The 13,703-nt window shown below is 42.7% G+C and overlaps 1 protein-coding gene across 2 annotated transcripts in view; it reads left to right on the top strand.

Moving 5' to 3' along the window:
* Nucleotides 1-13,703, top strand: part of fbxw7 (F-box and WD repeat domain containing 7) — an 86,182-nt gene that overhangs the window by 33,246 nt on the left and 39,233 nt on the right. The window contains exon 1 of one of the 2 annotated variants that reach the window (XM_060047663.1): nt 5,827-6,219. The exons of the other annotated variant lie outside the window; for it this stretch is intronic. Coding sequence (XP_059903646.1) covers nt 5,998-6,219 — 222 coding nt within the window. The 5' untranslated portion in view covers nt 5,827-5,997. Of the gene's footprint in view, nt 1-5,826; nt 6,220-13,703 lie in introns of those variants that run through there. 2 annotated transcript variants of the gene reach the window in all.

The following is a 13,703-nucleotide window of genomic DNA, read 5'->3' as shown; positions in this document are numbered from 1 at the left end:
TAAATGTATAAATGTGCGGCTCACGGTTGACTCCCATCTCGGCCCCTGATGGAGAGGATGTGTACCTTGCTGCCATGAAAACCAATAGCGACAAGATTTGTTCTGGTGTGCAGAGTTCTGCCGCCATCTGCTCGGGCCAGGACTGCCTGTGCTGTCCTGGCTTACACGCACAATAGGGCACCGGGCAGGCGTGCACTGCCGCTGTATTCGCAGATAGCAGGTAATGAAGTGTTTGCTACTGTGCTGCTGTCCTTTTACTTCTCTGCAGGATGAAACTCGATGTGGTTCTTTTTTTCTAAAATGCCAGTCCGATAAACTGCTGGCATCTTGTGATAAGCGGAGTGTTTGAAGAGTGTGAAGGGATTTGGTACACGACTCTACATTCTGTCAATTCATGGGCCGTATCAACACTAGCTTTGAGACCTTTTAAATCACACGGTATCGGCCTGTTTGATTTATTTTCCTTCATTGCTCTTGTCTCACTGAATTTACTATCATTAAATTAACAGCCACCTCAGTGTAGTACTCTCACCTATTCCTACCTGCCTTCTTGTGAGTTCAACATCCAAGTATTCGCATGTGAAATTATACTGGCAGATGCATTTTATGTGTTTTTATTTCCAATATATTGCATTCCAAAACACCAGTCACACCACTCAGCTTTGTATTGAGAACAGGTGCACCTGTTATTCCAGACAGTCTAATCATGAACCTGCTCTTCAGTGGGGCGAAGGTAATAATAGATATAGACAATAATTGTTGATGGGACATAACAGAAGAAGCAGACATAGTGGACAGCACACACATCTCTACCTGTCAATCACATGCAGACATTCAGCTTAGACTGATTCAAGTGATTGGCTATCCATTTATAGATTATCCTTGTATCGTTATTTCCCCTACATTTAAGCGTTAAAGATGAAGCCTATTTTTTACACTGATATGGAGAGGGTCTACACTTACTTTGATAAACTGAACTTGCTCGGCATTGTGGTGCAGTATCACCACAATGAAAAGCCCAGCATCCTCCCCTTATCTTATCCAATAGCTGCAGCCCTAGAGCCTGACCATCACAGATCCCTTCATGAATATTTGATCGGGACATATTTATGTATGCCTTTTCTAAGGGGCTCTATACCGCTCTCCTCCAGGGCTGCTTTGTGTCCAAGGCCAAGCTAAGCTAATGAAGCAATGTGTTGGCGGTGGTGGTCTCCTGTGGCCCTTGCATATTGTGAACAGCTATGCAGCTCGGAGGTTTCACATTCAGAGGTGATCCTTTCTGTGTCTGCATTTCTGTCGCTGCATATCTGGCCTGGCGTTGAATTACAGTCGCTGCTTGTGAACCGTTGGTCAGGAAGTGATATATCTACGTTACCAACAAATCCGCACCATTGGATATCCATATAGCTTTCAATCAAAGGCTGAATATGACTTTATTTAAAAAACAATTATCTATTATCTATAAATGGTGAATCTGGTGTCAATCTTTCAGTGTTCATCTCCAACATTCGTATCATCTCAGGGCTCCAGACTTACTTTGTTCACCAGGAGCACTGTAGCCCCTAACAGCCCCTAAAAATGTAGTGGCGCAACCAAAAATTTTAGGGGCACACACCGTTCATCAACATGCCAACCAAATATTCACATTTCTACGAATTTTCAATGTATTGCTAATAACTATTTTAATAATAGATGCAGACATTACAATGTGCTGTTTCAAATTCAGTGTCACATTTTTTTGGGATTCTCATCTATCCCAACGGTCTCCAGGTTTGCGCATGCCTGCGTTCGACAAGTACGGAAGCGACAGTTTCACGGGAGTGCGCCCGCTTGTTGTGCTGCTTGACAGGACGCTGAGCATCCTCTCTGCTTGCTCGCCTCTCCATTGAGGATTCATTATCAGGCCCGACAAAATCCCGTGTGAATATCCCTTTATGGCACCTGAAGCAGAGTCCTGCACTGGTTCGGGTGACCCGCACAATTTGGATGAAATGAGTCGGGTCGGACGCCTGAACAGCGCGCGTCGGGCGCGGGTTTTGCGATTGCGAGCGAGACTTCACCGGTGCTGGACATGTTTATCAGGAGCGGAGGAGTCAACTAAAACCGTCAACAGTGGATGATGTGCTTTTTTTGCACAACAATCTAAAGCACCAAGCCAAACACCAGATAGTGTAATTCCCATCTAATGTTTCTAATTTTCCATCGGGTGAGGGTCGGGTGTCGATATCAATTTATAGCGGGTCTGGTCGGGCTACTGTCGGAACACGGGTCGGATGCGGTTTGATGTATTGCGGGTAGGCCTACGGGCGGGTGCAGGGTTTGTAAAATAAGACCCTTGCAGGACTGACTTGCACTGGCACACTAGCCGATGGTCGGAAGAACGTGTCAGTAGTTTGCTTGCTCATTGTAAACACACGTAGCCGGTTGTGAAATCGTTCTCCTTCGCACAGACGTTTACGCGCGCTCGATAATCTCTAGGACCCTCCCCCTCGACACATTAGTGCCATTCCCTGTCCTTCATAAACTCATTGGCCTGCTAAAGATTCCGGATTCATTGATGCGCCCATTCCACGTTTAACGTGTAAAAAAAAAAAAAAGGGCAAATTTACTGGTCGCACATGCACGACCAGATGGAAAATTCGGTCGCACACTCAAATTTTGGTCGCAGTCTGGAGCCCTGCATCTTCAAATGTTTTGTGCTAAGGCATGCGGCAAGGAGTAGATGTCATCTCAGTAACCCTGTCTTTGTCAACTGATGGGGCAGATCTGGCACTGAGGTCCTCTCAACCCCCATGCCAACATAATGGGCTGACTCACCAGACCGCCACCGCACAGTGATTCACACCCTTGTAAAACACTGTTCTCATGGAGACCTGGACCCATCGGAAGCAGCTATGGTTATTTCCTGTTTAAACACACTGCATGCGTGGCAATAAGCGGGCTTAGTTAAGTGGCTGTGGAGTAGGAGCTCTAGAGAGGAGAAGTTAATACTTATAAGGCTGATTGGCCTCACACAGAACTTCATTATGTCTATATAGGTTTGATCTCTTAAGATGGCATGTGATTGTGTTTGTGGGCAAAACTTGTGTTGGAGATGGTATAGGCTTACAAATCAGACTTTAGATTCTGATCTCAAGTGAGCTGAGCAGGATAGCTCAAATCTATCTGAACGGGAAGTTCACTTTCTTTCTCTTCATATTTGTTTAGATCCAAACATGTTGCTGGACGTAGGGATCTGTAAGCGCATAATTGGCCATCGCAAACTCTGCCAGTGCTAGTAAACTATAAAGAAGTGGCTGAAGGTTTCAATCAATTAGTGTTGACTGGCCACTGTAGAAATACACCCATAATCCTAACCCTTCTGAGGCCTTATACTGGTTTTTTTGGAAATATGTCTACAACGATAAAGGAAAACAGGTTTCCGGCCCAGGTTCTGTGCCGTCTCAGCCCAGCACTTTTGCTGTTATATTTTAGGATTGTTGGATCCCGGATTAATGCTGATACAATGAAGATTTCTCTATACTACTAAATGCTGACTCTTCTATGCCGACCCTTTTGCTTCTTCCAGTGATATAATCCATCGCTATGTAGTAACAAGCATCATAAACAACCCATCTGGCTAGTTCTACTGCCTACATATGGTATTGCCCTATGCTTGGCAGCAATGTGTTCTAGTCATAACCACTAGATGGACCCAGTCGGCTGAGTTTCATCATGTGTAGCTCACAATCTTGGGCAGGTCGCTGCTGCTCACAATGCTGCAGCCCGTGTTTATTGCCAAGTTCTGACCATTCATATTAATCTTGCTCATGGCTTCTCACCAGGTTTCCACGTTTAAGAGTGGGTACCCTGACAGTACCTTGATTTGTAGCAAGAGTGCAGAGGCTATGCTTAGTCAAACCATAGACACCCTTTACTATGAATCATATCATAGCTTTTGTTTCTACGTTTCAATTTTTCAGCGAAGTGACAAAACATTCCTAAAAGATAACTGAAGGCAAGCCAAAAGGGGGAGCTATAGGTGTAGTTCAAGCATTTCAATTAGTAAAGTCTATTGAAAATAACCCCACGCTCATAATTGTATGCTATTTTTGTTGGAAGCCTGTTAAATGGAAAAGGCTCAATCTTGTACAATTCCCCCCCCCCACACAGCTATGCACGCTAATAGACGCACACACATGCACAACCTTTCTGTAGCTACTTTTTGATGAACAGTGTTTGCATTGTCTCATGGTAGTTTAAAGCTAGCAGTACCCCCTCCCCGATCCAGCTCTTTGGCTTTATGACATACTTACAGGGATTAGGTAGGATGGCTCTGTCTGGTATTGTCTGCAGTGTGTACTCCTGAGCCATAAACATTGACTTTGTCACAATGGAAACTCTGTCTGAGCATTACTCCTTATAATGGAATTGTTTATCCTTCAATAGAGGAATGTTGGAAAAATTGTTCATTGGTGTTTGTTGTTAATGTATAGTACAGACTAATGCTAGTTTATCTACTTTTGATAAATTTTCAGCCATTTCGGCTGAGAAAACTAGCCGGACACCGTAAAGACTTTTTTGGTCAGTTTTGTTTTTATTCTTGATTGAATTGCCAGCTCGGTGCAAATAGTTCCCCTACCATCAAATTCAAAGGGCAATTTATATTTCTTACTATCTGTACCACTTCTTTTTTATATTGTAGCACCGTGACAATTAAAACTGCAATTGCCCTTGTCAAGAGGGTCTACATACCAACCCCTCAAAGACTATTCCACAACACCCTAGGTTGAAAATTCTTGCTTGGCTTCCTACCAATTACCCTGGGCTGATCATGTTATGGAAACTCAAGCACATCGCTGTTTCTGAGTATCGTAGCTTGGTTGCCTGAGATTAGCTGGAGAGCTCATGTATCCTCTATATAGAATAAGGCTCTCTAAAGGTCTGGGCTATAAGAAAACCGAGCAGTCTCACTGATTAGTTCTCGCCTCCTGATCACAGTAGGTTTACAATATTGCTTAATTTGCATATGTCGAGGGTAAACAAGATAATGGCTACACTGCTCCTGTTCTGTTGAATAATTAAAAGCTATTGGTAACGTACAGAAAGCAAGTTCCTGACTGCATGTCTTTTGGTACAGGGAAACCAAGTGTTAATTAATTAGTAAAGATACATAGGATATTTATCAGCAATCCTGTAAAGGGTATGTGTGTGAATCTTGACAATGTGTCAAATGAAGCGTAGCTTAATGTGTGGGACTCGCTATTACTTGCCAACTGTAATTGGCCCCCTAAAATAGACTCGCTGATTTGCTGACATAGTAAGACCCAATTAGTGGAATTTCTTTAAGGCCGCTGCCCTATGAGGAGATAAGTACAATGCTAACGTTATCCAATACACACCTCCTTATAAAATTGTATTCATACAAAAAAAGATTCAAATGTTTAAAAAGGGGGGAAACGGATCACATTGCGGACAGGGCTCTGCGGTGCTGAAGCTTGAAATGCTTGAGTGCTAGTCCTGTGGTCCTCCTGCCTGCAGTCCATTAGGACTGTGTTGCTTCAGGGATTGCCAACCTAACAGGGATGGAGGATGAGGAAACTCCGGGACCACAGGTGTCGTATGATGACTGGCGGAACACATGCCAGCGCCACGGGGTCACAAAGGCAGATTCTGCAGTGACTCCTCCGGGGCAGACGAGGCCTGGGCGTCTCCCATCCTTTCTCTTCACACGGCCCCCCCCCCGATGGCAGCTGCTGTTCCTGGCATGGGGCGCAGCAGTGACCTCACGCCCCGGAGATATTTTAAAGTGAGGCGTTGAGTTGAGTCGGGCCGGGGAGGGCGGGGAACGAGAGTTCTTAGAGGACAGCACAAACAGGAAGAAAGCCAGTGGCTCATTACAGTGCTGGCTAGACGGGCGCACATCTATTTGAACAGAGTTGTTTGCGCTAGGAAGAACAGCACTCCCGGGTCGATTGAGTGATATGGGGCGTTGATACCCTGTTTATTTGTTTGACAATGCTGCGGCATTGCCCCATCTCGCGGTTCTCATCTGCTGTCGGTCGCAGAAAGATGTCGAAGGAGGAGGCTAAGAGAGAGAAGGCTAGCCAAGCAGAGAGTCGGGCCTTGCACCTAGCGGAGCCTAAGGATGTGTCTGAGGAGCACGTACACCCTCAGAAGGTCCTCAAGATATTTAGCATCAACATCATCGCTCAGGGTCTGCCCTTCTGTCGCCGCCGGGTGAGTTTGTGGTCTACGGGGCCACACTTTACTTCCTTATGGAACGCTTTAATGTCAGGAGTCATTTCAACTTCACAGACCCATGCTGGCTTTGGGAGCCTGGACATGGATGTGCACATTCGTTCCGTGATGATAGATCGCTGTTTGACACTGGTGTTTAGTTGATGGTTCAGAAGGACCGGAAATGTTGCATTGGTTAAAATGGAGTATAGGGGGTTGAAAATCCTACACAAAAACACTCGCGCAACATGTTTCATCCACTGTATTCGTCCTATTTTGACTTATTTTCCTCTACCACTTGTGTTTGGGAAGTGGAGGTCGATTCCTCCTACGCCTTGACCAATGGACACTGCCATGCCTCAGCATATATATTTATATATATATATTTTTTTTTTTTATGTATCTAAAGTTCAGCCCTGAGATACTCTTGCATTGATCAACTAATGAAATTGTAAAACATTTATTTTTAATTAAATATTATTTAATTACATTTCTTTATTTTATATGATGCTTATATATGATAAATAATCATACATGCATATTCATAAATCAATTTGAGACACTTTAAAGACGTAAACATTTTTCATCCTGACCCCATTCATCCTGACATCCCTACAAATATATGAAAGGTTTGGTCTACGTGCGTAGACGCACTTGTTTCTCTGTCCCCTCCACCCGCAGTGAACCCGACCACCGTACCCCGTGTCCTTAAAAAGACTGCAAGTAATGAACCTATTTTTAGGGTTTGGACGATTCCTTTAGGCTAATAGATGCATTCATGTGCTTTTGTGTTCAAAATGCATTCTACTGATATTCTGCATTCATAGAAGTTGAATTTCTGCTGAAGCTAGTTTTAGAAGTTAAAAAAACTGTCGTTCATGAGTAAGTTCATGTTCAAAACTGTACATGTCATGGTCATTGCCAAGCGTAGCTACCTGGATTGTGTAGTCAAATATGTTGGTTCCCAAGCTAGTTGATATGGTTGAGTGTTTCATTTGTGCCTTGCAGCTGTGTATAGAAGGCATACTTTTTAAGGGTTTGGCCGGCACAGTCAAACTATGACCTACTACCGCATAGCCGCGATGTCACAGAGGTCATGACAGAGTTAATACCATATAAGTACAAAGAAGACAGACCGTTTAAAAATAAGTTTAATTAAAGAATAGATTGACGGAAGATACGTCATTCATTGAGATTAACCTATGGCGATCAAGTCAATGTCTACTTTTAAATGATTCATGTTTATCTTTGGTTAACTTTCAGCTCTGTATATTACATATGAATTAACGTTATATATTTTTTTAGAAAGTTCCATAATTTAAAACATTTCTGTGAAGCCCAACAAAATGTGAATAATTGTCTTAAAATTAGTAATTTCCTCCATATTGGCTCAATATGTTAAGACAATTATTCTTAATATCTAAAATGTCGTTGATGTGCATGCCGTCTTTATTCCTCTTGGCTATCCCTGATCCAAGTTATTCTTATCCCTGGCTCCAAAGCTGTGAGAGTAAAGGAGTAGAATGCTAATTTTGGTTTCATTAGTATTTTTTATGAATTTGTTGTATAAACTGCAGAGTCAGCCATTCAGCTTCTTGGAGTATTCTAGTTATGGCCAGCACAACGTCTGAGCCAGGGAGATGTATTATGTTTGCTGAGAGCAAAGTCAAAGATCTTCTGCTTAATTCACTTTGGCAAACGTGACCCTAAGCTGTGCTGTTTGTGATTTGAGTGAATGGGAGGAAAACCTCGAACACCCAGTTCATAACCTTCATAATACTGCAAATGCAAGGGTTTTAATCAGTGGGCCATAGGCTCAATCGCCATTGTTACCGACTAACTACAAAATGAAATAGTTTGTGGTGACTTAGCTGACATTTATTTAAATAAAACATTTGAAGTTCTTCTACACATTATACACGTAGCAAACATTGGCCCTGCCCTGGTAACTTTGGTAACTATAACTTTGTAAGCATTTTCTAAGCCAGTTCTACAGAAATACTTTTCTTTTCATCTGATAGTACACCACTTGACAATCATGCACTAAATAGTTGTCAAAGGTCTAGTTAGCCAGAGTGCACCAAACTGAACTAAGGGATTGAAACATTTTGGTTTTTAAAAGGCTGCTTTTGTGGAGGATAAATTAAAAGCTCTGTATGGGCTCTTTATGAGGTGGTGGCTTCCTCTGGTGATCATTTCTGTCTCTTCATTGCCGCTCCAGTTGAGTCTATTGAACTGCCCATCCTGGATTTTACAGGGTGTCAGTGGTCCAATTTAGTCTTGATTTACATGCAGGCTATAGTGCTGAGTCTGCTGACCACTTTAAAACCTGCTTCTGGGCCAAAATAAAGATTTAAAAAGTTTTGTTTTTCCTAAAATTAAAAGTATTGATACCATGTACATGGTACATATGCAGTGTTGCCCTAGATTATATTTGCATTCACATGTATTTATTTAGCAGCGGCTTGCATGAGTGAGGGTGAATAATCAAAGCATGCAACCAGATCAGCTACACATGTGTTCTGCAGGAGGAAAGCATATACTTCAGTACATCTGTAGGAGTTGGTAAGAATAAGTTTGTTTTCAAATCCTTTGGTTGCTTCCATTGCGCAAGCAGACCTTTAAGAGGCCACACTATGTTTGAATTGTTCTCATTCTTTTGTTATTTCTTATGATAATCTACGATCTAGCGGGTCTAATTAAATGCATGAGTCTGTCTCTGATGGATACAGAAGGCCGGAATGCTCACATATATACAAGCTGTAATTAAATTTACGTTGCAGATGAATATCTAGTTTCTTCTATATACGACCAATAATGAGATAAAATATATTTCCAACTCGCACTTCTATTTTCTTTCTGGATCAGTATCTCTTCTTGCATTTGCTTTACCCGGTTATCTTTGGAGCATGATGTGCATAAGTGTGGGCTCCAATAATATTTTCAACCTCACCTGAGTATCTACTTGCAACCATATGAATGAATAATGGGATAAACTCAACATCCTTGCATTCAAAAAAATTACTGTACTGCGTAGATGACATTTGAACATGCTATTTGATAGGCCCCTTTTTTGGACAAAACTCTGAGTGTATACATTCTTAGCATGGGTGGGCGCCAGTGGGAATTGAACCCTTTAACCGGCAGTGTTGATACCAGTAGAGCTTCATGAACCATGCATATAATTGACTCTGTACAATCATAGCTGTCTGCATGACTCCCCTGAGACACTAATGGCAAGTTCACACCAGACGTTTTTAGCCTGATTTTCCAGTCGCCCACAAGTTTTGTGAAAATGCAGACAAAAGCCCCAGCTCAGTCATATCACAGCGTGCTCCCTTGAGCGGTGATCATGTAGTGTGAACTACTATGTCGAACACACTATCCTCGCTGGGCTGTTCTCCCAAACCAATTTCGCCCCCATATTCTATTCTTTCTCTTCCTTGTTTTTTCACTTAAAAAACAACTTAGAACGCTAGGACCTACATTTTTTGAAGCATCACTTCTCACATGCGTTTGCTTGAGTTGGGAGACCAGCAGATCCGTCCGGTATTCCTCCTTGTGTCCATGTCAACATGAAGATGCCCAATAAGTCTTGTAATGTGCACAGTGCAGCGGTTGATGACTTTGAATGTCGTGTAAGGGCTAAAAGAGTATTCTATGTGCTAATGGAGAAGATTCCCGGGACACCTTGAAACTTTCCCTTTCTATGTTCTGCACTAAGATCTTAGTGTTTGACCCTCGTGTGCACCTAAGCTCTTTGTATCACCACTAGGGACAGTGATGGCACACTAGATGCAGATAAAGCATTAGCGGAAAGTATAATCTGCTCTCATACTTAGTATTCTCTAAAAACCATACAATTTTTCACAAATTCTGAAACGTTGTTGGCTGTTAGTGACCTTAACAGGCGTCATTTTTTTATAGTGAAAATCAGATCATGGCTTATAGCTAGGTAAAATGTTGTGATTTCGTAATTATTCTAAAATGTCTGCTGCGTTTGTATATTTCTAAAAGGTAAATATAGCTTTGAATTGCACTTTCAGTACATCCCAAAAATGAAAGGGGAAAGCTTAGCCAGCCTGGAAAGGGGTCAAAGCAGGAGTGAATTCAAAGATTATATTACATTAACCTTACAGCGAGTGTTTACATAACTTCACCGTTTACTGTCCCCTTTCCCAAGAGTGCTCCGTCTGTACATTGACTTATTTCCCGAAACCCCTTTCTATACATATATCCCAAAAAATACTCCCTGCTTCTGCACTGGTTCTCCAGCCCCAATGTTAAACTGCCTGCAGCTCAGATAAGAGGAGTCTGGGCCGAGGGCACATCATTCTCCACTAATTTGGAGCTGAGCAGATGAAATGTGGTAAATGGATGGAGGTTTCCCTGACTGTGCATCATGCCGCTCCACCCGCTTTTAGGGCGCTCGCTCCCGTTGCCTCATCAGTTTGAGGGGCTAAAACATGATATCTGATAGTTTGGGCTGACAGATTTAACAGTATTGTGCAATAGGCGGGGAGACATCTTGGAGAGCTGTCAAGTGATTATCTTTTGAAGTTATTTTGTTCCTACTGATGCAATGTGTCGTAAGATATAGCCACTGTGAAGTTTTAAACAGAAATGTCCTTTCATGCGATGGGTTTCTTTATTAAGAAGCCCTTCAGGGGAGAGTTTGAGAGCATAGTAATATTTCCAGAATCAAGCCTGGGTTTCCTCATGGGCCGTGCAGCCTCTTGTTGGGGAGAGCCACTTTGAAACACGGGTGGCACATTAACTTGTTTTGACTGATTTTTCTTTAGATTAGTTTGAAAGGCAAATTCTGCCACATAGCCATGGTGCAGGAAAGGGCTCTTTGGTTAGGCACCATTTATTCTGTCTTTGGGTGGTTGCTTTCCAATCTGTATGCATCCATAGATTATATGATGGATCTTTGTATTGTCAAAGAAGAAACCAAATGACAATTGTCATATTATTCTAATTTGTTCATTTCTGGATATGTTTATATAGTATTGTATTGAGTTGATGGAGGAGTGTGTGTGGTGAAAATGAAAAAAAACTTTTTGTGTCTCTCAAAAGTTTTGGTTTGTCGTGTACATAGCATCCCCCAACACACTGAGGGTAGGGACTACAGGACTATTAACATTCCCGAACAAATTACTTTATTTAACCTTTTCCCCTCTATATATTGGGACTGCTTGGTGATTCGACACCACTTGACCACTGATGCCCCTTGCATCCGGTTCAACAAATACCATTGACTCCAATTCCTTCCTCCAAGTGATCTCAGGCCACTCCTAGGGATGAGATGGACCATATCTGTCCCGTGCACATGGACCTCTACCACGCCGCACAACCAAGAGTGGGTAAATGAGGCACAGCTGATGCATCAACACAACACTTCACATGGTCTGTCCTTCCGCAAGATCCACCACGCTGAGCAAGATGAGATACTATTGCCCTCAGGCTCCAAATAACATAGAGGACAGCATGGCATCTGGCACAGGCTATTCTGAGCTGCACAACCATTCCAGGGTAAGGCATATAGCTCCGCTCAGCAAGCGAGACAGCAAGCAATACAGCCAGTGCCCAGATCAGCCACGCTGTGCTCTTGGCTGGCATTGAAATGAAGCAAGAGAAAGGCAACAGCCAAAGCAAGAGGGCATTTATCGTATTATGGAGGCGTACGTACATAAATATGCCGGTCCCGATAATTTTGTGTTTTATATTTTTGAATACGTTTATGATTCAAGGAATGTAAACTACGTGTATTAAAGCCTGATTATAAAGGCTAATTTTCACCAGGTTTGATTTCTCTATCTGTTGGCACAGTGGCTTACACTCCTTCTCTACCTTTAGTAGAAACGCGATGCCCTGTCATACACGGACGTGGGAGAGCAGGGAGCATCTTCTTCCCAGCACGTGGTTTAGTGAATTTGAGAGGCTGTTTTTAAATACTCCGTCCGGTGCCCAGATAAACTATATTATTATGTTATAGTGCGATGCATATGCTGCAGTGCACATGAAGCATGCGTACAGGGTTCCCACCTGCTTGGGGGGGGGGGGGGGGGGGGCTACCACTGACATTTTCCCACACTGCCGAGGGGCTCGGGGAAACACTGCCGTAGGGAATGTGTCACATCTCCTGACCGTCAGTATGGAAATGAAGAAGGCCATCGGTGTGACTCGTCCCATGCCCATTGCTTAACACTCAATGCTGCACCTCTGATGCTTGTTCGGTTTGGGCTCTGTTCTTCTTCCCAGTCACGCTCTAGTTAATGAGGACATCACGGTGATGCACACACTGTCACCATTTTACCTCCCTTGATGAGCCTCTCACTCAAGTCGTTTTTTAAAGTCATATTTTTCTTCTTTTTATGTATTTATATATCTCCCCCCCCCCCCCCACCCATCCTTCTGTGCCACCTCTAGTGTTGTATCTCAAGTGAGCCAGCAGATCCACCTGTGAGAGCACGAGCAACGACCCTGAACCGGAGTTGATTGCCATTTTTGCTGTATTTTGTTCAGAGGTTTATAATATGGTAGCCTTATAACCCTAGGAGTGGCTCCCACGTAATTCACCCATGGTAAAAGTTTGTGGACGGTGTCAGAGATCCAGTTTATTGGACAGTGCAGTTTAATGTAAAGACAGCATATGTATGCTATTTGAGGCTGTAAGGAGATGGTTCTGTGTTAATTTGCCAAAAATGTGTCTTCCAAAGATTGAAAACATTATTTGGTATATTTTTGGCATGCATTTTCATGAATTATAGTCACTAGCTGATGGATTGTGAGTGCTGCAGCTTTGTGTCGATTTGGATAAACCTACTTGCCTCAGTCTCGCTGTGAATTGAAATGTGCATTTGGACTTTGCCCTATTCCAACATGGAGGCAGTCCTTTCATACAATTGGAAATAATTGAGATATTAATTGTTTGTATTACTGAGTACTGGGCTAGTCAAATTGACTTTTTAATCTCCCTCCTACCAGTGAGTCATGAAGGCAGCCTTTTCAGGCAAACAGAAATGCTAATTGATGTATCCTACAGCTGTTATTTTTACATTATCAATTTTGGTGTGGATTTTACCTTCACAAAATGACATAAATCCTGTCATGAATCATTTAAAATTGGCAGGTAGGTTATCAGTCCAGAATTGGTTCAATGTAGCTCTAGCTCTAGCCATAGGCTAAACAGCTATTCATTATTTTCCAGTAAATGATTTACTTCAGTACAAAAAAATCTATATAAGGGACATATCTACTGAGTTTTGGCCTCCATTTTGGCTGCTCGTTCGTAGACGACATGGTGTCACAGATGACGGTAACATGATTCACAGCATCACCCTGAATTCGCGTTGTGTTTCATGTGGAGTTGGAGTATGTCTGGGCTTGAACCATCCCCTATTTATAAACTATGTCCACCTTATAAATGACCTGGGCTTTACAGTCACTCTTACCTTAACATGTTCACCAAAGTGAGCACA

This window comes from Gadus macrocephalus, chromosome 3, assembly GCF_031168955.1.
Source record: "Gadus macrocephalus chromosome 3, ASM3116895v1".
In the NCBI taxonomy this organism is placed as follows: Eukaryota; Metazoa; Chordata; class Actinopteri; order Gadiformes; family Gadidae; genus Gadus; species Gadus macrocephalus.
This window is presented reverse-complemented; position numbering and strand designations above follow the sequence as displayed.